The following is a 26,648-nucleotide window of genomic DNA, read 5'->3' as shown; positions in this document are numbered from 1 at the left end:
TTCCTCTTCCTTTGCAGGGAAAAATAAAGTCATCAGTATGCATTTAGCTTTCCTTTCTTGCTCCTCCCTTTCCTTTCTTCTTCTGCACCACAGCAGCTCCTCTCGCTCTTCAAGCCTTCATTTCAGATGGATCAGAAGAGCTTTCTTTCCTCTTTTTTCCACACTGAATCAATACCCTGTTTCCCCGAATATAAGACATCCCCCAAAAATAAGACATAGTAGAGGTTTTGCTGAAGTGCACAATATAAGGCATCCCCCGAAAGTAAGACGTAGCAAAGTTTTTGTTTGGAAGCATGCCCGACGAACAGAACACAGAAAAATAAGACATCCCCTGAAAATAAGACATAGAGCATCTTTGGGAGCAAAATTTAATATAAGACACTGTCTTATATTCGGGGAAGCACGGGTAGACCCGTGTTGGCGAACCTTTGGCACTCCAGATGTTATGGGCTGCAATTCCCATCAGCCCCTGCCAGCATGGCCAATTGTAGTCCATAACATCTGGAGTGCCAAAGGTTCACCACCACTGCAATAGACCCAGTGAAATTGACAAGAAATTGACATAGTTTGCTAGACCGGTGCTGGAGCAAGGATGGCAAAGGAATCCCAAATGGAGGTTGCACAGAAACACTGAGGCAGTGGGGGGGGGGGGGGGGGCAGGCAAAATGGTAGCTTGGCTTGGCTAGGGATGTTTTACGCGGGGAGAACCCCTATGTAAACAAAACATCACAGGAAGACACCCCCCTTCCCCCGTGAAGCAGTCAGCCTCAGGATAAATAGTACCTACATAAGTGGTCAAAGGGACCTTGCCCCACATCCACTGGAAGTGCTTGGACAATTTTCCATTTCCAGTGGGATGGGATGGCTATAAAGAAACAAAAGAATTGTGCTCTGCTGCCTCCATCAGGCTTGAGAATTTCCCCTTGTTATGTAAGGCTTCTCTGTGCTCACTCCTTCCTCCTGCCCCCTTCCCTTCTGTACCTTTCTACATGAAAGTTGTAAATGAATTTCTTTCATCTCATTGTATCTGAAGAAGTGAGCACTGTCTCACCAAAATTCATACTGGAGTAAATGTTGTTAGTTTTTAACGTGCCACTGGACTGTTGTTGTTGTTTTTTGCTATAATAGACCGGCTGCCCTGCTGGAATCCTGCACGCGTGCATTTCAAGTCTTGCATTTAATTGTAGACATTGCTTATTTAGTGTTGGCAAGAGCTTTGGAATGATATGTCTAAATGTTTTGAATGCATACAAATGTGGCAATCAAAGGGGAATAAATACAAATGTAGCAATCAAAGGGAATTCCGGCCCTACTCAAAAAATGTGTGGACATGGCTGAGGGCAACTTTTTGGGTTTGGAGCTGTGGACTGAGCTAAACCCAGACACTTCATTACAGCCAATGAAGTGTGTGTAGCTGTGCAGAGCAATCCTATGCATACATATTCAAGAGCAAATCCCGCTTATTTTAGTACATCTGGCACTCAAATCTACACTGCTGAGTTGCAGTGTAATCAAATTATGTTCCCTCTTAGGAGTCTTACTGTGTTTAATTATCGGCAGTCTTAGTGATTCTGCAGCCCTGGGCAAAAGTTCAAGCTTGGGCCCCAGAATCACTACCTTGCATCACTCCCACCACCATCCCTGGGACCATCAAGGTGTGCTATTCACTCCATGCAAAGCTAGCAGGAGACACCACTGTTGTTGTAAGCTGGATTCCTGAGCTGCAGAGGGCCTGCTGTCTGTCATGGGAGCAGGGTTGTAACTGCTTTGGGACCCCCCATCCAATGTGGGGCCCTTGGCAGTTGTCCTGGTTGTCCACTGGCTAAAGCCATTCCTGTATTTAATGAGATTCCTAGGTAAGCGCTTGCAAGATTGCACCATTAATTATTAGAACCCCTATAGTCTCTGTCAGTGGAATCCTATTCATGCCTACTTGGATGTTTAGAAGAGCTTTCTCCCAGGTAAGTGCACGCTTACTAGGAAGTAAGTCCTAAATTAATCATACACAGTTACTTCTGAGAATCTATGTTCAGCATTGCACTGAAAATCACCTCCTTTTTATTTGGTATTGGAGACAGTACCCTTCAAGTGCACCATACAGTCTTCAAGGCACTCATATTGAAACCAGTGGGACCACTGAGTTAAAAAAAAAGGGACTATAATCCTATTGCATTGTTTGCTGGATGTTTCACACATTTGTTTGCATTGTCTTACACTGTGCAACCTGCCTCGAGCAATTACAGCAAGAAAGGCAGGCTCTAATCAAGTGAATAAAAACAAATAAGTAATGGGGGTTGTGACTGGGCCACCATCTTCACAACAGTTCACAGACTGTCCCAGATGTATCCATAGCTGGTGCCAACCTTGACTACTACGTGCATTGTTTTCTGATTGTCAGTTTGCTGGAAATCCACTTTGCTACTAGGCTAGAAAAGAAAAGAGCCTTTAAGAAGGGAAGACTGAAAAGAAAACAGATGGTTAAAAGGGGAGTGTACGAAAGCCAGGTACAATTAATCAAGTATCTCAGGAACCGTAAGGGGGAGGGGAACAGACTGCTGGGTGGCTGTCAGAAAGAGGCAACTTTCAATGGGTTTTTCAAAGGTTTCTGCTGGTTGTCTTTACTAATCTGGAAGGTGAGCAATACTCAGTAGAGCAATTGTTCTTCGTGTATGCACAGGGAGTGCTGTGTTGTAAAGGATACTTAGCAAAGGTTTGAATGGGTTTTAAATTAATGCAACCTGTTCTGTCTTGTATTTAAAGAGATAAAATGAAGAGGCAGGATTAGAAAGGAGGGCAAAAGTTTAAAGAGCTTTCTGATCTCCTAAAGACAGAAAATGACTAAGCTTTTAGAGAGAAGTTGAGACAAGGAAAGCAATAGAGTTTTTTTCCCTTAAATGTTTGAAATGTCTGTCCAGCAAGTTTTATATAGCTTATGAAGAAAATGTCTAGTTTATATCCCCCCCCCCCCCAATACAGTGTGGTGTGATTCTATTGATGGGTGTAAGTTTCATTGATTTATTGGGCTTCTTCCAGAGTAAGTATGCATAATATGTTTCTTGATTATTCACAGTGCTTCACAATATCTTCATAATCTTTACAGCAGCCCTCTAAGGTAGGTTAAATACTACTTATCTTAATAAGTAGTTAAGACATTAAGACAGCAGCTTCCTTAAGTGGTCGTGGTGGAGGTGAGACTGGAAACCAGGGACTTCTTGGTTCACAGATCACTTTCCTGTAGCCTGAACCTGGTCATATTACTTGGAAACAGGCCTCATGTGCCAGCATGGTGTGGACTGCCTTGGGCTAGTCACAGTTCTTCTGAGCTCTCTCAGCCCCACCTACCTCACAGGGTGTTAGTTGTGGAGGAGGGGGGGGAGGGAAAGGAGATTGTCAGCCCCTTTGAGTCTCCTTACAGGAGAGAAAGGGGGGATATAAATCCAACTCTTCTTCTTCTTCAGTGTAGCATAGTGGTTAAGAATGGGGGACTCTAATCTGGTGAACTGGGTTGTTTTCCTGCTCCTACACATGAAGCCTGCTGGGTGACTTTGGGCTAGTTACAGTTTTCTCAGAACTCTCTCAGTCCCACCTACCTCATAAAGTGTCTGTTGTGGGGAGATGAAGGGAAGGAGTGGTGTAGTAGTTAAGAGCACGTGGATTCTAATCTGGAGAACTGGGTTTGATTCCCCACTCCTCCACATGAGTGGCAGAGGCTTATCTGGTGAACCAGATGTGTTTTCGCACTCGTACATTCCTGCTGGGTGACCTTGGGCTAGTCACATTTCTCTCAAGAACTCTCTGAGCCTCACCTGCCTCTTAAGGTATATGTTGTGGGGAGAGGAAGGGAAAGGAACTTGTAAGCCACCTTGAGTCTCCTTACAGGAGAGAACGGTGGGATATAATTCCTCCTCCTCCCTCCCTCCCCTCCCTCCCTCCCTCCCTCCCTCCCTTTTGGTAGAGAAAAGCGAGGTATAAAAACCACTTCTTCTTACTCCCAGGCTAATGCACGTTGCTTTAGTACCTACCCTAGGTTTGTGTAACTGAAGTCAAGAATGCACTTACTTGTACACAAGTGTAAACAATTAAATGTGATTTTGTGGGTAAGCTTCATAGGTTAGTATAGGAAAAATACTAACTTGTCTGACGTGTCTGATAAACCTTAATCATGGAAGATGATTGAGTCAATTCTCTTTCAGTCTCTCTTTCGAGTCTGTGTAATAGGCTCCACTAATGGTTCGCTTTGTAGGGTTGTTGTAGAAATTACAAATCTTTTTGTGTACTCAAGGCTGCAGCCCCAAACATATTTACAAGGGAGCAAATAACAATGATTGTGTTGGGATGTCTGTCTAAGTAAGAATATTTGGGTCACGTTCATGAGTGCTGTAACAGTTATGACTGAAAATAAGGGATACTGAATTCAAACGTAGCTTGTGGCTGCATCTCCAAGATTTGGGACAGTCCTATTGAATTTAGCTGCCATTGGCCACCCCTACCCTATGACGTCACTGTAAGTCAGCTGCGACTTGATGGTACTTCCCACCAAATACTGTCTTTACCTGAATGTGAATCCCACAGTGCCCAATGGGGCTTACTTCCAAGTAAACATGCATCTGATTGCAGCTTTTTTGTATAGTACAATGTTTACTGGGAGCATGCCTCCTTGAATTGGTTTGGGGCCTGCTTAGGATTGCACTGTAAAGCTACAATTGTAACCATGCAAATGGCTTATTAACAAATTGTGATTTGTATTGTCGAAGTAAATTGTGATTTACTTCTGAGTATACATGTTTATGATTGCACAGTAAGTATATGTTTAGGTTCAGATTCCTTGACGCCAAACGTTCTGCTAAACAATACATTCCGCAGAAAGACTGAAGAAATCAAATAGCATTCTGCTTATCTTTTCTCAAAGGAATTAAAAACAACATGACCCCCTAACAAACTGTGGTAAAGCCAAGGACTCGAAAATTAATGCTAATTGCCTGTTTTTGTTGTCCTTTTCTAATCCCCTGGAGTTACAGAAAGCTATTACCATCTCCTTGACCTTTTTCGGGACTCTTGGACAGCTATTTTATTTTGTTGTGGTGTTTAGTTATGCCCTTGATTTTATGAACGCGTTAAAGGTTTTCTAATCGTTGTGATTCAGCAGTCTTGCTGAAACTCAGCAGGTCTGTGCCTGGGTAAGAGAACTCTTGGGAGCTATAAAGATACCACTAAGTTCCATGACAGAAGAAAGGCAGAATATACATGCAGAGGTGGATCTCTAGATGTCATCTGGCTTCTTTTACTGTGAAATAGTGCCTATTGTGAGCAAGTACAGAGGTAGACAAAAGCCCCCTCCTACTTAGGATCAGAATAGCACAATACAGTGTCCAACTATATAGAATGCTGGGAATGACATATGTGGAGCACCCAGCATTTTAAAAATTTGCTTAAGTTAGGAGCAGCAGTGGCATAGTGGTTAAGAGCAGGTACATTCTAATCTGGAGGAACCAGGTTTGATTCCCCGCTCTGCCGCTTGAGCTGTGGAGGCTTATCTGGGGAATTCAGATTAGCCTGTGCACTCCCACACACGCCGGCTGGGTGACCTTGGGCTAGTCACAGTTCTTCTGAGCTCTCTCAGTCCCACCTACCTAACAGGGTGTTTGTTGTGAGGGGGGAAGGGCAAGGAGATAGTAAGCCCCTTTGAGTCTCCTTAATAGGTACACAGAGACCTGAATTGGATTGTGATGGAAAGGACCATTTAAGCCTTCCACCCTAGGACATTTTATCAATCAGAAATAGCCTTCTGGGCAAAGATGTTGGGGGTGGGGGGAACACTATTGCCCTACTGTGAACCTGTCTGTGTACCAGAGTATTGGGGTACACATACAGTTTCAAAGTGGGATGACTGGCGCTCCCTGAAAGCCATCTTTAATTGGCAAAATGGTATGAGGAAGGGCTTGAAAGGTTATTTATCTCTGCCCATCTGATGCTGTCCTATCTGTGACTTTGTAGTGGATAAGGGGATAATTGGATGATGGAGGTTGATGTTGGCACTTCTGTTTGGAAAAAGACTCATTTGGCAAGACAGCCAGCGTGATGTAATGACAGTTCATTAGTAAAAATATAAAATGGATTAAAAGGGTTTAACCATTCAATTCAAAGACAAATTTGTAAAACAGATACCATTTGACTATATTTAAGATCCAACGCCAGGAAATATCTGGCACTTCCTGATTTAGTTCTATTTGCTAAAAGGATATATCCACTCCTCAGGCTCTGGAGAATTACTAATTAAAACAACAGGATAATTAAATTTTCCTAATATTAAAATAAGTAAATAAATAACATTGAGCCTTTACATATGCATTTTATAATAACCCGAGGTGCCATGGCTGAAGACTATTACTCATTTATATATAGTTTATATTTGCATGATAACTGATTTCATTCAACTTTGCGTTCAGTATCTTTGGCTGAAAGATTATCATTTTGAATTTCAATGCAAAAAGTTCCATTCATACAGTTACACATCTCTTAGGTACATGACCTTTAACAAGTAGCTGGCTAATCTCCCAAGCATATCAGGATCATTACTATTTAGTAATTTTACCATTGATATTTTGGACGGTTTTTTACCCCTTATCGATGGTAATAGGGCTTCTCTCTGTGCGTTGTATTTTGGACAATAGTATAAAATGTGTTCCAATGTTTCGACTATGGTGAGACAGAATGGACATACTCTGTGTGTTAGGGGCTGCTTCTCAAACCGACCTTGCAAGAGAGCAGGTGAAAAAACATTGCATCTGGCTCTGGTCAGGCATGATGTAATGGTTACAATGGCAGGCTAGAGTCTGGGAGACTGGGTGACCTTGAACTGGGTGACCTTGAACTAGTCTTATACTAACTAATTTTCCAGAGTAGTTGTGAGGATAAAACAGCAGGCAGGTGAACAATGTAAGTTGCTATATCTCTTCACTGGGGATAAAGGTGGGAGATAAATGAAGTAAATAAAGAAATCAATAAGATAACAAGTAATTCCATTTTTGGACTGTAACTCTGTGCCCTTTTAACTGCACTGAACTGAGGAGAGAGTCTTTCCAGGTAGTTGTGAATAAGAGCAATCTATAAGAGTTTTTGGAATCTGACCTGTATTTTTTATAACTTCTGTTACATCCAAGGTTGACCAAGCAAAAGTTATTAAATTCTCATAGTCAGCTTTATCATCGCCCTTTTTTGTTGTCTCTTCTACAGGAAGTCTCTTGGCAAAAGTTCAACAAGATCCAAAATGTCTGTAAGATCGGCCAAGATGTATCCTTCTCTTCAGAAAGGGGCAGTCATCTGGGATCCCAAGCCAGACCAAGTAAAGAAAGTCTTCGAGGCATTAAAGAAAGGACTAAAGTGAGGATCTCTTATTTTCGTACTGAAACTTTAATTTGTTTGAATTTGCGCATGTTCATGCTGCTTTTTACCTTCATTTATTCAGCACCATAGGTGTTCAATCTTGGTATAAGGAAACAGTGTGACTTATCTGTTCTCTGAGGGTCTACGTGGACAATCATGGCCCTCAAGTAAAGTGATTTTATCCCCCCCCCCACCTCCAGGTTTTCAATTAGCTAATGGCTAAATATGTTTTCTCAGTAAGTAAAGCTGCTTTACCCTAATGCAGACCATTTGTCTATTAAGTTCAGTACTCTGACTAGCTGCAATTCTCCAAGGATGGAGGTCTTTCATTCATGTTTGAATTTTTAACTGGTATTGAACTTGGGGCCTTCTGCATGCTCTGTAGCTGTGAGCCCTTAAATAGTCATTCATAGCTAGTGAGGTGTCATCCTCCAAGGTGTTTTCCTCCAACTTAAATAAAAGAATCATAGAGTTGGGAGGGACTGTAAGGGCCATCCAGTCCAACCCCCTGCCATTCAGGAACACACAATCAAAGCCCTCACAACCAATGGGCATCCAGCCTCTGTTTAAAAACCTCCCAAGGAGGAGACTCCACCATTCTCCAAGGCAGTGTGTTCCACTGTCAAATAGCCCTTACCATTCAGAAGTTCTTCCTGATGGTTAGATGGAGTCTCTTTTCTTGTAGTTTGAATGCATTATTTGGTGTCCTTGTCTGTGGAGCAGCGGAAAACAAGCTTGCTCCCCCTTCAGCATGACATTTCTTCAAATAGTTACTTGTGACCATCATGTCCCCCCTTAACCTTCTCTTCTCCAGACTAAACATACCCAGCTCCCTAAGTCTTATCACTATAGAGCATGGATTCCAGACCTTTTTACAATTTTGGTTACCCTTCAACAGAAAAGCCACTTAAGCTGGAGTCAAACTTGTTAGGCTGGAGGTGTGTGACGATGGGGTAAAATCAACTTCATTAGCTATTGGTTGCATAACATAAGTGGGAGCCAGAGATGAACATAGGAAGCTGCCTTATAATGAGCCTGGCTATTGTTCCATTTGTCTCAGCGTCATCCGTTTTGAGTGACCAGCAACTCTCTAGAACAGGGGTCTGCAACCCCAATTGCAAATGCTGGCAGGGGCTGATGGGATTTGTAGTCCATGAACATCTGGAGAGCCGCAGGTTGCAGATCCCTGCTCTAGAATCTCAGACAAGGGTCTTTGTCAATACTTCCTACTTGGCCTCCCAAAAGTGGAGATGGCAGGGACTGAACCCAGGACATTTTCCGTGCTCTACCAGTGAGCTGCTGAGTTACCTCCCAACAGTCTGTAGTCATAGTCAACAAAGCAAGCAAAAATGTGAGTTTTGCTGCTGACTTGGGGATGAGGGGTCAGTTCTGAAAACACGTGATTTTCTTTTGAGTGCTCGTAGGCTGCATTGAAGACTGGGTCTGGTCATGCTCCCCCCATAAACAGATATTTCGAAAGCAAAAAGTGTCAAGTCCCCAGTGCTCATTCCCACATGAAGACAGATACTAAAACAGACAACCCCCTAAAACTTCATTAGTGTCCAGACTAATAAAATGTTCAGTGTAACTTGAAACCCTTCATACTGCACTATCAGTGCGGGTTAGTTCTAATAAATGCATTATTCTTACTGTCCTTATAAATTTCATTCTTGTAGTAGATCTTCAAAGCAACTGTGGACTGCATTTAAGAAATGCCATGTTCACCCAGGTATTTTTCATTTAACTCAGCAATATTGACAACCCCTTCCCCCATGCAGAGACCTTGTGCAATCCTAAATAAATTGCTGGTAAACCTTCAGGTTAGACTTTTGAATTGCATTTTGGGCCAGAAAAGCCTCTGAATGCAAATAACTACTTGTTTTGAATTATTTTTATTTAGCTTGGATTTTATAAAAATAATTTCATCAAACCTCCAATAAGTCTGCAGGGTGCTTTCTACTGTCACCTAAAAATGACTGTGTCATGTCACTGGGAGATGAGCAGATGGGTGAGTTTTGGTGAAGCAGGATTCCAGGAGTACACAGGTTTTCTTGTCCTGTTTATTTATGAAAAGGGGCTCTTGGGTGCTTGACAGATACTGGTAGGGGAAAGCTGTCTTTGTAACAGTTAGGAAACAAAAGCAGCCCCCCTCGTTACTTTTGCAAAAGTACTGCCTATGTAACATAAACACATTGACCTGTGGAGGCTCTGCATCTTGTAAAGCCTCACCGCCTACATCCTTTGTAAATACAGAGGAGAAAATTGAGTTATTCATGTCTGTTCTGCATTAACTCACAAAGTTAGAAGGAATGTGAGGTTCGGAGGTTTGCCTTCTGGGAACTAACATGGAGCTTGCAACTGTTGTGTGTATTTATTTGGTCCCACTGGACCCTCTAGCAACCTTGGAAGGCAAGGCACCTTTGCTAAGGAGACATGGGGTGGATTCCCTGCCACCCTCTGGTTCGTTTAGAACCCAGAGTCCTCAGCGTGAGCTTTTAGTGGAGACATTTTCTGTTGTCTCTTCTCATCCCTCCATTCAAGATTAGTAATACCTTTTTAAGACTTCCACTGGCCCCTGCAAATACTGCAGAAAATGCAACAACATCTGTTGAGAATTAGTGTCTTCATGGCAGTGGCCCATATGGGGCTTCAGTGGGGTACAACACCATAGAGTCCACCCACCATAGAGTCTACCATAGAGTGGGGTACAACACCATAGAGTCCACCATAGAGTACACCATAGAGTCCACCCTCAGTGGGGTACAACACCATAGAGTCCACCCACCGTAGAGTCTGCCATAGAGTGGGGTACAACACCATAGAGTCCACCATAGAATCCACCATAGAGTCCACCCTCAGTGGGGTACAACACCATAGAGTCCACCCACTGTAGAGTCTGCCATAGAGTGGGGTACAACACCATAGAGTCCACCATGGAGTACACCACAGAGTCCACCCTCAGCGGGGTACAACACCATAGAGTCCACCCACCGTAGAGTCTACCATAGAGTGGGGTACAACACCATAGAGTCCACCATAGAGTCCACCCATTTTCTCCAGGGGGACTGATCTCTGTAGTCTGGAGATGAGCTGTAATTCCGGGGGATCCCCAAATCCTACCTGGAGGTTGGCATCCCTAACTAGCATATACAAAAACTTTGTTCACTTTGCAGAGGAATTTGTTAAAGGGTTTTTTTTGAGGGGGGGGGCACATTTTTATGTGCAGATGAACCCGGAAGTGGCCTACTCAGAATTCCCCAATTCTGCCAATTGCATAAAAGGATCTTTACGTTTAGAAGCATCCAGAATGCTAGTTTTCTGGGGTGCAGCAGCTGTTGTTCTTTTCAATGTCCCATAGCATCTGAAATCTCACACACTTTTTTTTGAAAAGCCAGGGCATTAGGTTTTCTTGTCCTGTTTATTTATGAAAAGGGGCTCTCGGGTGCTTGACAGATACTGGTAGGGGAAAACTCGGGGGTCTGCAAAAATTCTAAAAATTGAAAAATGGGTCCTCAGTTTTCTCGGCTTTGAGGACTGTTATTATAAGGTGACATCATGTCAGTGTGCTGAAGCCAAGATTACACTTAATGTATTATTTATTGGATGCAACTTCCATAAGGTTAGAAAAAAAGAGAGTCCATGATCTCATTGATGGACAAAAGCTAGCCAGAAGTCTTCTCTTGGGCTTGCTAGGCTTTGTTTGGTGGGAAGACCATCCCCCCCAATTAGGATGAAGCAATAAAACGTGCAATACCCGCCCCCATAACACCTCTGTCTAAAGCTCTACCATGGAAAAGCTTTTCGACTCCATTTTGTTGATTGTTTAAACTGGCTCTCCGTAGTGTCACCAGATGTGCAGGATCAAGTCTGATATATGCACAAGGACCTCTGCATGAAACCATTTGTATTCTTGGATACAAATATGCTCAGTGCGGCAATAACTTGGGCAGCAGCATAGTGATGATCGAGAGGCCAGCAAATCTCGAGCAACAGCATGAGTTGGACGGCGTGCATTAGCACTGTTGTGGCTCCAACCAGAGGTGGCTTGCTGGGCAAAGGCTGAGGCATGGTTGCCGGACTCCACCATTCCTTTTTCAGGATCTGATGCTGAATGGAAGGAGATAACTTTTCCTCTGCTGTCCTCCTTGTTTATCTGGATCACCCTGTGGCACTGCTGTTGGGAAGCTGAGTGGAAATGATTGAAGGCGTTTTTGTTGGGTTTATAAAAGGTGTATAAAATTGAGGAAAGGGGGGGATAAACCTGCATTTCCTTAAGCAGCATTAGGTATGAGGGACACCTGACATGCTTGTGATTACTAGAAGAAATGTCAAAAGATTTCCACTGAATCAGACCAGAGGCCCATCTAGTAACATATCCTGTCTCACAGAATGGTCACCCAGTTTCTCTGAAGGGCCAACAATAGGGCACAGAGGCTGTGACCTCCCTGTGGTGTTGCCTTCTGGTGTTGGTATTCAGAGATTTGCTGCCCTTTAGTCACCATGGCAAGTAAACAGTGATTGGAGTTTCTTTATACATCAGATTCAAATTACCCTGACGACTTTGGCATCTTCAAGAGGATATGGAATGAATAATCTGGCCAAAGCATTTTGGATCTTACCAATTTTCTGCTGGTGGAAGTGGATAGTTCTCTCCTCACCATTTCCTCCTCTGACAACATCTCTTCCCCTCCTCCCAAAATAAAGTCAGCTGTACTAGTGATTGGGGGACTTATGGACAACAAACCAGGAATGCTGGGTGATGGTGGATGCAGTGATAATGGAGAGCAGTGAGGTTGCCTCCAACCCTGGCTTGCATCTGTAGAAAGCTGGTAGGACCTGACTTACCCTCCTCTGCATACTACGTCCTTTCCATCCCCAAGGATAGAGTGAAAGGAAAGCAACATAATCTTGCATCATCGAGCTCATACAGAGCATTACTGTAATGGCTCCTCCTCCTAAACGGCCCCTCCTTCTCCCCTTCCCTTGCATGCCACCCCTCCCACTCCCTCCCCTCCCTCCGCTAGGTTGGGTGGGCCATGTCCAGATGATGGTCCCCTTTCCCTCCCTCCCCTTTCTTGCATGTTTATGGTTAAACATGGATCTGGAGGGGTTTGTAGGAGAGAACTGAGAGGCTCATTCAAGGCTATGTTTACTCTATTTTAGAATCATAGCGTTGGAAGAGACCACAAGGGCCATCAAGTCAAATCCCCTGCAATGCAAGAACCCATAATCAAAGACTCCCTTTCTTGCTCAACTAGTCATTAAGATTGCAAATAAGTCTGTCTTGGCTGGGGCAGGGTGAGGGTAGACAGGTGGTGTCATTAGCTCATCCTTTTATACAGACATTTGGGAGTCCTGGGTTCACATTCCTATGCTCATGGGATTGGCTGGAAGTCAGAGATCAGTTTCTGTAGAGCAAATGGCTGCTGTGGATGATGGACTTTGCTGAAGTCCTTCCATTCCCCAAACTCCCCTTTCCCCTAGCTGCACACCCCCAGATCTCCAGGAATTTCCCAGCCTGGAATTGGCAACGTTACCGACACACCCCAAAATGTCTGGGCAAATAAGATGGCCGTGCAGAGACACTTAAAAACTTTTTGGAACAGTGTTTTCCTCAGGGAGGCCCGTTCCGCTGGTTGCAAATTACTTGTAGAAAAAGTGCAAGTTGTACTTGATCCCAGATGAGCTACCTTGAGAGGATGAGCAGCTACTTGGTGACAACTCAGTGACGGTATTTGGCACGTATGGGAGGTGATAGTCCTTTCCATATGAACGTACACAAAGTTTTGTCGAAGGCTTTCATGGCCGGAATCACTTGGGTGCTGTGTGGTTTCCGGGCTGTATGGCTGTGTTCTAGCAGCATTCTCTCCTACACAGCACCCAAGTACACAAAGTTGCCTTATACTGAATCAAGGAAACAACAAAGATAGAAACAATATTATATCAAGGGTATATAAATTGCTGAAAGTGCAGAATTAATGCAAAAAGTGCACAAACTAGGGCATATGAAAGTAAATAAGACCACAAGGGAAGCCAAAGTATTACCATGAAATTAAAGCATCAAAAGTGTGCAATCAGGAATAGTCCGAAAGTCCCAAAATGGGATGAGCTTGTGCACTTTTTTGTATTAAATCGGCACGTTCAGCATGTTGTGTAACCTTGGTGTAAGATTGTTTCTATTTTTGTTTTTTACCTTGTTGCATACTATACCTTGTCCATTAGACTGAATCAAACCACCTATCCATCTATGTCAGTATTATCTGTTCAGTTTGGAAGCAGCTCTTCAGGGTTTCAGATCCCCTTCTGCCTGGTCCTTTTGAAGTGGAGCTGCTGGGGACTGAACCTTCTGTATGCAAAGCGGAAGCTCTTCCACTGAGCCACAGCCCCTTCTGTAGATATGTGGGTCTGTGAAGGGCTTTGGTAGTCGTACACAGAATTTTGAATTGACCTTTGAAACAGGTCAATGTAGCTGAAATACCATTGAAGGAGCTAAATTTGTGGGAAATATTGGACCCAGTAAAAGTTACCACTTCCTACTTGTGTATATGATCTCTACAAATGTCCTGCCCCTTGTATTGTTAGTGTCTTCACAAACAAGTTTTTAGGAACCAGTGTTTGGGAAGGAATAGTGTGTCATTTAACCCTTCAAGGCAGGTGTGTGCTCTGCTCCAAACCTACTAGGAGCTAGAACTGTGGCCCAAACTAGACAATGCTTTAAAAAGCATTGTGTCCAGGTTTTTTGGGACCTGGCTCACTTTCTCTGCTAACATAGAGTTGCTGCAGGGCATGTCATGTTAAAAATCAGTGGGAGGTGAATTGGCTTGAAATTGTGGTGTGGGTGGAGGGAGGAGGAATTCTGCCTTCTGGCCACGCCGTTTGCCAGAGCCAAAACGGCCAGGATAGGAGTTATTAAAGGGGAAATATCTCCTCTCTGGGTGCCATTTCCTTTTTGCAAAATGCCCTCTTCTCTGCTTGTAGCAGTTCTGATCCGAATTGGCTCCTGCTGATTTTTAAAATGACATTCCCCTCAGCTGCTTTGTGGCTGCTGGGAAAGTGAGTGGGGTCCCAGAAACCTGTTCTCAGCTCTTTCAACAGCATCACATCTAGTTTTGCCCCCTGTTCTGGTGGGAACTACATTTTCCAGGAGACCCAGGAGTTGTGCTGATAACATTGAAGGAGGTTGTTTGGCTGCATTGGTGTTACTGAAGTTCTCCCATTGGAGATAGTTGTAATGAGAGTAGAGATTATTAATAGCAATTGCATTTTATGTATGTTTATACACTGTAAAAATAATTGTAATATACACAAGCCACTGTGCAGCACACGTGCGTCATGTGATTTTTTGGTCTGTATTTGGTGAAAAGTGAGTGGGGTCCCAGGAACCTGTTCTCAGCTCTTTCAACAGCACCACATCTAGTTTTGCCCTTAGCTTGAAGTGATTTAACCCCACCCCCACCCCTGTCTTAACCAATGTTAACTAGATGCTCTGATATTTCTGTGCTCAGGATTACAGTTCTGTTCCCTGTTTTCTGTAATCAAATAACTGTAAAGTTGGTTTTACTTATTTGAAAGTACCATCATGTAAACCAGGTAACAATATTTGGCTTTTGATTGCTGGGCGAATTGTTCTGAGATACCTTCTGAGTTCTTCATTGGGTTCATCTCTTCCTTTAGTGAATATCTGGAAATGCACCAGGCAGAATTGGATTATCTGTCAGGATGCCACAAAGACACAAGAAGGAACTCCAGGCTGGTAAGAAGCTTTTTCATTTATTCCCCCCTCCAACTCATCTTGATGTGTAGCTGGTGGAATCTGAGAATCAAGAGCACATTTCAATGTTAAATATGTTTATAAATGCCACAGAATTTATCAACAGGCAAGTTAATCATACTCATGGAACCTGCCTGGTGAATAGAGGTCCTCCCATTGTTTACTGAAAACATTTCCCACAATCTTGGCCTGACACCCACTGATTTCAGGCCAGTAACCTCTGCTAATGTTCCTGTAGTTCAATATTTGAGTGAAGCCAAAGGTTTATATTAATCCAGAGTGACCCGAACTTAGACTTCATCATGGAATTGTTGTAAGGCAAAGTGGAAGAGAGAACCATATTGGCCACCCTGAGTGCCTCAGAGAAGGGGTGGGATAAAAATGCGACAGATACCTATCCTCACTACCCACAAGGTGCTAAACTGGATATCTGCAAAGGAAGGTTTGGAAATAATCGAGTCCAAAAGCCTGTGTGGTGTTCTGTAGGATTAGGATCTGGGAGATGCAGGGTCGAATCCCGACTTCTGCCAAGGATGTCTGATGGGTGACCTTGGGTCTGTCACACTCTTTTAGTTTACCTACCGACCTCACAGCGCTGTGGTGAGGATAAAATGCAGAGGAGAATTGCTCGTTAATTGTTCGTTAACACTATTGCTGTGCTTGTATTTTAGTCTTTTTGCTAGTCTGTGACTGTATTTAATAAAATGAATGAGTTCTCACGTATACTAATTTGTTGTTGTTTCAGGCTTTCTACTATGATTTGGATAAGGTAAGAAGCTAGTAACACCAAGTTGATGAACAGAACAATAGTCATGCCACGATGTGATGTGATGTGTGATGTGATATTTAATTTATATACCGCCCTCCCCCGGAGGGCTCAGGGTGGTGCACAACAGCAAAATAATACATAATAATACGCAATAACATAATAATACAAAATCATAAGGCTAGCACCCACATTCAATAGTCTCCCAGCCCAACAATTCAGACAATAATGTAATCAGGTTAACAAGTCATAGCAAGTAAATCAACATATAATAACACCAACATTAAATGTAACATTTCATAACAGCAGCAATATGATAATCACAAAATCACAATAACCTAACATTTCACATAGCATCGCATAACAACATGATAAATCCTGTTTGATGTTTGTATAATGTTGTTCACCGCCTGGAGCCCTTCGGGGATCGGGCGGTATATAAGTCAAATAAATAAATAAATAAATAAATAAATTACATAGCAACAATAACAGAACATTACACCATAGCATAACATTACAATAAATTACAAATGCAAGAATAACTGCAAATAACATAACAATATTCAAAATACGATTTCCCCCACAACCCACCTACAATAACCTTACTCCCTACAATTAACATAGCAATTTAACCTGACCTAGCACTATCCGAAGCAGAGTCACACCCTTCTAAGCTCATTGACTTCAATGGACTTGTATTTATTTATGTCATTTATTGTTCACCTTTCTCACTGAGACTCAAGGTGGATTATCCTGTGGGAGACAAATTAAATAGGAATGGGACCGACAACAAACGCTAGAGGTTTGGATTTCAGAAATCTGTAACAGCTGAACCAAAGCTTTAACATGACTACCTAGTCATAGATGCATTAACACAGGTTCGTCAATGTCTCCATGCGTCCTTTTAAAACAACTGCATAATATGAAGGCCAAGAAATGCAAACTTTGAAACCTGTGTAACCAATGCACACCCCATCTCTCTTTTTCTTTCTCTCCCTCATAAAGCAAATCCGCTCTGTCGAAAGGTACCTCAGAAAACTGGAATTTCACATAAGCAAGGTATGTTCTACATGGGAGCTTTATGCTAAGTAAATCTGAAGGCAGCATTTTTCACGGTCATGTGTTTGCAGGGAAATGGCACTTGGGTGCTTTCAGAAAGCCACAATCACTTTCTTTGCAGAAGGAGGAGTCTTTTTTTTCAATGCCTCCATTCAGAAGGATTATTGAGTGCAGCCCAAGTTCAACCTGCAGAACCAGCTTTTTTGCCTCGCCAGCATATTTGGGATAGAGCTGCTAGAAGTGGAGGAGAAAGGGAGAAAATGGCCTCGGCATTTGGTTCGGAGGAAGGTGAAAAACTGCTGCAGCTCTCCTGCCTACAATTGTTGTTGTGCATGAAGGTTCAGGGTCACGGAAATAAATTTCTGGATCTGACTTTATTTATTGACTACAGTTTTATCCTGCCCTTCTTCTACATTGTTTAAGGCAGCCTATGTTGGTCTCCCTTCATTTTACCTTCACAAAATCTTGTGTTAGGCTGAGAAGGTATGGATTCTCGTCGAAGACCTTAACTATTGAACCAAGATTGTCATGAAAAAAAGGCTAATTTGAGATGAACCAACAGCCCTTTCTTGATACTGAGGCGTAGAGGATGATGATATGTAACAGTAGACTCAGAGCCCCATCCAAAGAGGGCCCCCTGAATCTGCACAGGAGAGCGGCATGCAGTAGCACCAGTGGATTCGCCCTCCCTAGGGCACTTACTCAGTGGAAGGCTGATCCACTGGTGTGCGGCTGCTGTGGCCCTCCCCAGCACTGGAACGTGGCATCAGTGTCCCAGTGCTCCTGACGCCACTGCCAGTGTAGCAGGGGCAGGCTAGGGGGCGTGACCACGGGAGGAGCCAACGGCTTCCTCCTGCTGTTCACCTCATTGTGCTGGCAACTGGGTATTTGAATGTATGCAACTTTAAAAGGCAGCGTAAGTCCATTAATTCTAGGAGAGGCTTCTCACCAGCAGAGAGGCATTTTTGCTTTTTAAGTCTCCCCACAGTGCTGAGAGGAAGAAGAAGAAGAGAAGAGTTTAGATTTATATCCCCCCTTTCTCTCCTGTAGGAGACTCAAAGGGGCTTACAATCTCCTTGCCCTTCCCCCCTCACAACAAACACCCTGTGAGGTAGGTGGGGCTGAGAGAGCTCCGAGAAGCTGTGACTAGCCCAAGGTCACCCAGCTGGCGTGCGTGGGAGTGGACAGGCTAATCTGAATTCCCCAGAGAAGCCTCCACAGCTCAGGCGGCAGAGCTGGGAATCAAACCCGGTTCCTTCAGATTAGATACACGAGCTCTTGACCTCCTATGCCATTGCTACTCCTACGCCACTGAGAAGCCTCGATGGGAAGGGCACAGCTGCAGTGTGAGGCCTGGCCCTGTGGATGGGGCAGCCAGTCTTTATTGAATGCTGGATATGAGTTGTGGTTTCTTAAAAATCCACAACTGCTGAACGCCCAGTTGAGGGATCACCTGATCCAAATTCCTGTTGCCTACCACTGCTTGGAGTGGTGGTAGGGGCTAAATTAAAAATTAAAAAACCTCCATGGGCATCACAAGAAGGGGGACTTAGCTTCTGGGTGCTGTCTGGAAGGGACAAATGGGTAGCTCTAGAAATCGCCAGAAACTCTATGGGTTCTTTGTCATTCCTAGAGCTACTCATTGTTACTTCCGGGTACAATCAGGACATATCAGTGCTGCCTCCCATACCATGTTTCCACTCTCTGACTGGTTGTCACCTTTAGCTTGATGAACCTATAGAAAACATGGCTATTTCATTTAAAAATATATAGGCTGCGCAAGAAGTGAGTTACACAAATAAAAATGACAAAATATCAGCAAAACTGTTCTAACAATGAATGTTTTGGGCTGTACAAGCTGCATTGTTGCTCTGAGAAAGTGCCTATTAAAATAGCACAAAGGTGCTTTTTCTATAGAGGTGGGTTTCTGTCCTTTTCTGTGTCCCATTCTGCACAGCAGAGGCTAGACACACTTATAAATGGATTTCTGCTTAGAACCCCACGGGGCCAAAGCAGTTCTGTGCCTGAAATCAGTGAAGCTCAGAAGTGCTGAACTCTTTTCTAGATGGGACCCAGCATACTAATTGGAGCTTGAAAATATGACTTTCATAGCAACCAAAGTATGGGTATGTTTGTTTTCCAGAACAACATATAGGAAAGGAAGCAGTTTTTGTTGGCATGAATTGGGAGCAAGCTTTCATTAACAGTGTACGAATTTTCTTGGCTTTAAGACCAGGGCAAACTGTGTTAAAAGGCTGCGTGTTACAATGGTACAGTTGTTTCTTGCTGGCAGCGTTGCTAATGATGGTCTTATATATATATATAAAATTTTACAGTGAACACAACTTCCATGTAACCCCTCCTTAGCACGGCCACCTCTCTGCAAGAGAAACTGGACTTTGCATATGGTGCAGGCTCTAGGTGTAGGCAATCTATTACAATGCTTAGGCAAAATATTGTCTTTGCATCCACCCACCCACCCAACCATTCAAAGGGTTCTTGTGTGATTCAGGGCTGGTTCCTGTTGTTCTTTAGGCTCTCATTCTGGCAGGATACAGAAGCAAACTCTAGGTTGCGTGTCTTCCCTGTTGATTTGGAAGTTATCAAGTGAATCATGTGGAAATGTCCCACCTGTCCAAAAATAATAGAAACTGTAGATTTGCTCTGAAGTCTTTATTTTGAAGCGAAAGGTAAACATCAGCAAAGACGATTCTGGGGAAACCCCACAAACTACTAGCCCAGGGGTCGAGAACCTTTTCCCCTCAAAGAGCCATTTGGCTCACCCCCTCCTCAACCCCTCGCTCGCATTTCACTCTGCCCCGCCCGCTCACCAAGCTTGTCCCCAGCAGGCTGCTGGCGAAGATGGGGTCGGCCCGGCTCGGCTTGGCCGGCCGCCCTGAGAGAGGCGCCAGCCCTGCAACCAGCCAGGGGGTGAGGCGAGGGCTAAAAAAAAAAAAAAAAAAAAAAAAAAAAGTCCACGACCCAGCCCTTAGCCTGCCTGTGCGTAGGGGATCTTGCTCCAGGCCCCTGCTGCCTGCAGGGCGGACAAGGATCCGGCCGGCGGCTCGGCTCATGGAGCCGCAGAACAGTGGTGGAAGAGCCGCGGTTTCCCAACCCCTGTACTAGCCTATATCCCCCTGAACTTCCCGGCCCCTTGTCACCAAACAGTTCACTCTTTTCCTACTACAAAGCGCTACAGGGCTGGGAACATTTCACACATGATAAGAACAGCTTTTCTGGGCTCCCAAGGCCGCAGGCAAAGGAGAGTGTGATAACCGGACACCTGCAGAGAAGAAAGCTACACAGTTCCCTTTGCAAATGTCCGCTATCCCCAACTGTCAGGCCTGACACCACCATAAAAATGGGGTGGACACATGGTTGAGAGTTGTAGCTCAGAGTGAGTGTTTTGCATGCGTACCATCCAATTTTCCATGTGTAACACCTCCATTTAAAATGATTTTGGTCCAGAGAACAAAGTGAGACTTCTGATTAAAACCTTGAAGGCGTGTTCATATTGGTGTAGACCAATGGTTCTCAATCTTTCCAGATCTGGGACCCACTCAACTGTAACTAAGTGACATGAAGTCACATGACATCAGAATCATGTGATAGGAAGCAGGGAGTTAGAGTTATGATCTCACCAGTGTTGAATCTAAGGCCCATGTGCAGAAATCTAGAAGATCAGGGCATAGGAAACCACCATAGTGAGAAATCATGACATGGGACAGATATATTGTTCCTTTCAGTGTACATGCAAAGAAAGGCAAGCGGGTGATGCCATTGTTTTCTAAACAGCTGGTTCTTCTGAAAGTCAATAACAAAAATGTCTCAAAACCCATCCAAGTATCCTGATGTATGTGGTGAACACCAGTGGTGGGATCCAAACATTTTAGTAACAGGTTCCCATGGTGGTGGGATTCAAACTAGGCGGTGAAGCGTGGCGTATTGATAGCAGTTTGGGCGGGGCAACTCATAGCGAGGGCGGGCATTCCGGGGGCAGGGCATTAATAATTTCTCTGTTACTGTAAAAAACTCTTACTGTAAATAAAAGTTCCTAATTTCCAGCTGGTATCTTTCTGTCCATAATTTAAACTAATTATAGCAAGTCCTATTGTCTACTGCCAACAGAAACAACTACTTCTCTTCTAACTGACTGCCTGTCAAATACTTAATACTTTCAAATAGTTAATTTTGTTTCTAGAAATCAAAAGAAGGATACTTTCCTTAAACAAGGAACTTTACCATATTTCTAAAACATGTTTTAAACAGCCCAACAGGAAGAATTATCCCGTTTTCTACCTTCGCTAATCAGCCACATAGGAAACAACAGGACTTTATGATTTTTGGACCTAATGGAATTTCTAACGGAAAAGCAGACCCAATTAGTAACCCACTCTTGGGAACTGGTGAGAACCTGCTGGATCCCACCTCTGGTTAAGACCACCAGAGACGTAGCTGGGCCAGAGTGCACCCGGTGCGCCATCTCACAAAGCTTTTAATATGTCACCACCGGTGGCTTCCACTCCCACTCCCTTTAGGAAACCGAGCAGACTGGAGAACAGGCCTTCCACATGACCCAAATTCGTGCACCTGGTGTGTCGTGCCCCCCCTCCCCCTGGGAGCTTCGCCGCTGAAGACCACTGGTATAGACAACTTTGAGCTAGAAGGCCCCAAGAGTCTGATTTGATGTAATCAAGCTTCATATGATCCTATATGCATGTTGGCTTTGGTTCGCAATAAATGTTCTGTATCAACGAGGTTTATGGTTTGAGGCTCACTACCTTAATCAATTTCCCAGATGGATTATAACCATATTTGACAAATTTTGCTTCAGATAACACTGCTGGTGTTCTGTGTGGCAATCATAACTTGTGGTGCTGCCCTAAGAGAAGTGTGTGTTTCATGTGAGTGGCTTTATAGATTTGGTTCAAAAGAAATAGATTTTTTTTGGCTTCTTCATCTAGTGTAAATAGATGTAATCCAACCAAATAAGTACTTCACAGTCCCATTGGTTAGTAAGTGCCTAACTCGACCATTGATGCTGGTGTTGTGGTGCATGGATAGGATCCAGCCAGATTTTCCTCAGGGGAAAAAAAGAAGGAAGGGCCAGAACAGAGCACCTCAAAAAGCTGTGCTGGGGATCATTGGTCCTACTGGTACAAAAGCTGCTTGGAGCAGGAGCTGTAGTAAGGAAGGGAAACGGTGTGAAAAAGCTGGACCTGTTGACATTTTCAGAAAATTTAAATCTAATATGAATTGGAATCCATTAACTACTGTAAGAGAATACTGAAAGGTTATGCAATCAATGTTATAATGAACGATAAGCTACTATGCAATTATAGTGGTGTAGAACTAAGAACGTGCTTAAGTATGTCATTGGGTATCCATGGGATTTGCCTCGAATGAGTACTGTTGTTGTACCAGCATGGTGGTGTGGTTAAGAGCAGGGGGACTCCAATCTGGTTTGATTCACCACTTCTCTACAGGAGCAGTGGGCTGAAGTTGTTTCCCTTCTCATACACATGAAGCCTGCTGGCTGACCTTGGGCTACTCACAGTTCTTCAGATACACATGAAGCCTGCTGGCTGACCTTGGGCTACTCACAGTTCTTCAGAACTCTCTCAGCCCTGCCTCTACTTCACAAGGTGCCTCTTGTGGGAAGACTGTAATCTACTTTGAGACGCCTTACTGTTGAGAAAAGTGGGGTATTAATCCAAGCTCTTCTTCTTTTACCTGTTTTCTCTGTTCATTTAAGGTAGAAGAACTGTATGAAGCTTACAGCATCCAGTGCAGACTACGAGATGGTGCTTTGAATATGAAACATGCTTTTTCCTTGTCCCCTTCCACTAAAGCATCCAGGGAAAGCCTAGTAGAACTCTACAAGAACCTCCAGGAATGTACAGAGGTAGGATTGCTTTTGCCATTGAAGACTTTTCAATGAAAAATATTGTATTAGCTTAGAATTGGCTGATAGCAGATGCCCCTGTGGGATCTGCTAGATTCAAGTCCAGTAGCACCAAAGAGACCCAACAAGATTTTCAGGGTGTGAGCTTTTGAGCCAGTGTGGTGTAGTGGTTAAGAGCAGGTGCACTCTAATCAGGAGAACCGGGTTTACTTCCCTGCTCTGCCACTTGAGCTGTGGAGGCTTATTTGGTGAACCAAATTAGCTTGTGCGCTCCAATACACGCCAGCTGGATGACCTTAGCCGAGTCACAGCTCTACAGAGCTCTCTCAGCCCTGCCCATCTCACAGGGTGTTTGTGGGAAGGGGGGGGGGGAGGGAAAGGAGAATGTAAACCTCTTTGAGTCTCCTACAGGAGAGAAAGGGGGGGGGGTATAAATCCAAACTGTTCTTTGTCTTGATCTTCTTTGAGAGTCTAAGCTTTGACTCCAATCTAGCTGCCAGCTCCACTCTAGCTGTTCTGCTGCAGTCAAACATGGCTGCCCCTGAAACTTCTGGGGAATCTGCTTGCTGGATAAATATTAAATTCATTCCTGGCTTTGAATAATACAGTGATATGAAATGTATGCATATTTCACTTGCACTGGTTTCCTGCAGAAGGATTTGAAATTCCTTTACTACTTCCAGAAAAATGAGTGTCCTCACATACTGAGGATCAGGGGTGTCCAAGTTTTTTTCAACAGCAAGCCACCTTATCAGTATTCTGTGCTTGCTTGAATTTGCTGGCTGCATGAATTTTTGATTGACAACAAAAGTGAAGTTTATAGCCTGTCAGCTATGTAAAAATATGGGTTTTCTTGTAGTAAAATAACAAGCAGTCCAAAAACAGTTTAGTCAAATGTTATTCTTAGTCACGGATCAGCTTTGATCAAGCCAATTAGAATGTTGCTATCTAAAAGGCAGAAATCTTCTTGAGGACTGTGGGGTATAGTCTGTCAGGGCACGTCTCAGTTTTGACCCCAAATGCAAGTTTAGCAGTTTCATAAAAGAGAGTGTATTTGACAGAGCCAGGTGGACCCAAACATTTCCCAGTGTTTGGCTGCATAGCCAGAAATTTCAGGATATACATAATATATTCATCTCTAAAATACCAAGGGTCCTCTTGAAGAAACATGTGGGTAGCTATGGGGCAGCCCATCCAAAGCGTGAGGCAGCCGGGGACACGCAGCTCTACCACCTCTACAGGGGTTTCCATTGGTGTGGAGAGGCTGGGAAAATGAAAAAAGCTCTGTTGCCAAACAGCCCTCCATAGGGCTAAATGGAGTTACGCCACCAAAAGGGTGGCGAAACTCCAAGGCCCTGGGTACCACATTCCTGGCAGCAAGGCCCGAGTGGAATCTAACATTGACTCGGCCCCCAGGAACGCCCCTGGAACACCCCAAAGCACTGGCATCCTCCTGGATATTGATACAGCTTGGAATTACAGCCTCCCTTCCAGGTTGGGTGCTACCAAGGTCCGTGGCACCCATAAGAACATAAGAACATAAGAACAAGCCAACTGGATCAGACCAAAGTCCATCTAGTCCAGCTCTCTGCTACTCGCAGTGGCCCACCAGGTGCCTTTGGGAGCTCACATGTAGGATGTGAACGCAATGGCCTTCTGCGGCTGTTGCTCCCGATCACCTGGTCTGTTAAGGCATTTGCAATCTCAGATCAAAGAGGATCAAGATTGGTAGCCATAAATCGACTTCTCCTCCATAAATCTGTCCAAGCCCCTTTTAAAGCTATCCAATAGTACCATCACCATCCCCCCCTCGGTGGTATATTCCAAACACCAATCACACGTTGCGTGAAGAAGTGTTTCCTTTTATTAGTCCTAATTCTTCCCCCCCCAGCATTTTCAATGAATGCCCCCTGGTTCTAGTATTGTGAGACAGAGAGAAAAATTTCTCTCTGTCAACATTTTCTACCCCATGCATAATTTTATAGACTTCAATCAAATCCCCCCTCAGACGTCTCCTCTCCAAACTAAAGAGTCCCAAACGCTGCAGCCTCTCCTCATAGGGAAGGTGCTCCAGTCCCTCAATCATCCTTGTTGCCCTTCTCTGCACTTTTTCTATCTCCTCAATATCCTTTTTGAGATGCGGCGACCAGAACTGGACACAGTACTCCAAGTGCGGTCGCACCACTGCTTTATATAAGGGCATGACAATCTTTGCAGTTTTATTATCAATTCCTTTTCTAATGATCCCCAGCATAGAGTTTGCCTTTTTCACAGCTGCCATGCATTGATTTGACATTCCCATGGAACTATCAACTAAGACACCTAAATCCCTTTCCTGGTCTGTGACTGATAGCACTGACCCCTGTAGCGTGTATGTGAAGTTTGGATTTTTTGCCCCTATGTGCATCACTTTACATTTTGCTACATTGAACTGCATTTGCCATTTCTGAGCCCACTCACCTAATTTATCAAGGTCCGCTTGATAAGGTCCACCCACCTGTCTTGCAGTTTGCCCGCCACACTGGTGCATTTGCCAGATGCACCAGTGGGGTGGGCAAACGCACCGGTATGAGCTTTTACAGGCTCCACTGACCCATTCGCTCACCCCTTTGGATTGGGGTGCTTGTCCAGTAGCAGAACAAAATTAGAGTCCAGTAGCATCTTACAGACCAACAGAACTTTCCAGGTTATAAACTTTTGTGAGTCAGAAAAACAAAACTGGCCTGGATATGAGGGAGGATGGAGCTTTCTTCCTATTTGGATCTGACAGGGGCAGCTTTGACTCATGAAAGTGAAATTTTGTTGGTCTGTAAAAGGTGCTACTGACCATGAATTGTGTATCATCTTGGCAAGCACAGTTTGCTTTCAGCTCAGTCTTGAAACAGATACATGCTGTTAAGGCGGATGCTTGCCAGTAATTCTTTATAATGCCCGAGTTTAATGATGTCATTGTAGTGGAATTGAACCCAAACAGCTCCAATTTTTTTTTTTTTGCTAAAAATCTCAGGCGGGCCACACCTCGCTGGATCTGACTGGTGATCCACATGTTGGACACCTGTATTCTGCCTGCATTTTCCTCTTCCATGTTTACAGCATTATGAATTGCTAATTACAGAGCTTACAACTGACTTATGGTGACCCCCCCCCCAGTAAGGGGTTTCAAGACAAGTGAGAAGCTGTGGTAGTTTGCCATTGCTTTCCTCTGTGGTGTTCCTTGGTGGTCCCCCTTCCAAGTACCAACCCTGCTTGCGTGCCAAGATATGGCAAGCTCAGGCTATACCATACTGTTGCGCCATCCCCAGTGAACTGCGTACTGGTGGCTTATGTTCATAGGGAATCCACCAGTGCATGCTGGACACTTTATACCCCAGCATGCTCCATGTCAGTCCTGCATATTTTTCTTTTAGGATATGTGTCTGATTGAGGGGACACTTGAAGTACACTTGGGAGAATTTCATTTAAAGATGAAAGGTAAATGGAGCTTTTTCTTAAGAAAATTGGAAGTGTGGAAGGATGGTTGTAAAGAATGTGCTGGAAATGTTGGCTCCAAGAGCACAGGGCTGTTGTGTTCGCAAAGCACGTAAAAGAGGGTTGTGAAAGTGATCTATAACAACTTTGGCTGATGAGATCACAGCTGATGAATGGTATACTCTATTCCACATAAGGATGTTAGTAGATTCTATATTCCTCCGCCACAGGACAAAATATGCCAGATCTTCTTTGGTGTAGAGTGCACCGCCAGGATCCTAGTGCCTACCTAATCC

At 44.0% G+C, this 26,648-nt stretch overlaps 1 protein-coding gene across 4 annotated transcripts in view; it reads left to right on the top strand.

Annotated features, from left to right (window-relative positions):
• The window catches only part of RIPOR3 (RIPOR family member 3), a 153,103-nt gene that overhangs the window by 75,776 nt on the left and 50,679 nt on the right, over positions 1 to 26,648 (top strand). For 2 of the 4 annotated variants that reach the window (XM_048498871.1, XM_048498872.1), the window contains exons 3-8: positions 7,234 to 7,380; positions 15,058 to 15,136; positions 15,900 to 15,923; positions 16,926 to 16,979; positions 22,735 to 22,884; positions 26,292 to 26,355. In XM_048498871.1, coding sequence (XP_048354828.1) covers positions 7,234 to 7,380; positions 15,058 to 15,136; positions 15,900 to 15,923; positions 16,926 to 16,979; positions 22,735 to 22,884; positions 26,292 to 26,355 — 518 coding nt within the window. Of the gene's footprint in view, positions 1 to 2,565; positions 2,634 to 3,070; positions 3,113 to 7,233; positions 7,381 to 15,057; positions 15,137 to 15,899; positions 15,924 to 16,925; positions 16,980 to 22,734; positions 22,885 to 26,291; positions 26,356 to 26,648 lie in introns of those variants that run through there. The other 2 variants (XM_048498873.1, XM_048498874.1) reach the window with 2 other exon arrangements.

The sequence above is a fragment of the Sphaerodactylus townsendi genome, linkage group LG05 (genome assembly GCF_021028975.2).
Source record: "Sphaerodactylus townsendi isolate TG3544 linkage group LG05, MPM_Stown_v2.3, whole genome shotgun sequence".
Classification (NCBI taxonomy): Eukaryota; Metazoa; Chordata; class Lepidosauria; order Squamata; family Sphaerodactylidae; genus Sphaerodactylus; species Sphaerodactylus townsendi.
This window is presented reverse-complemented; position numbering and strand designations above follow the sequence as displayed.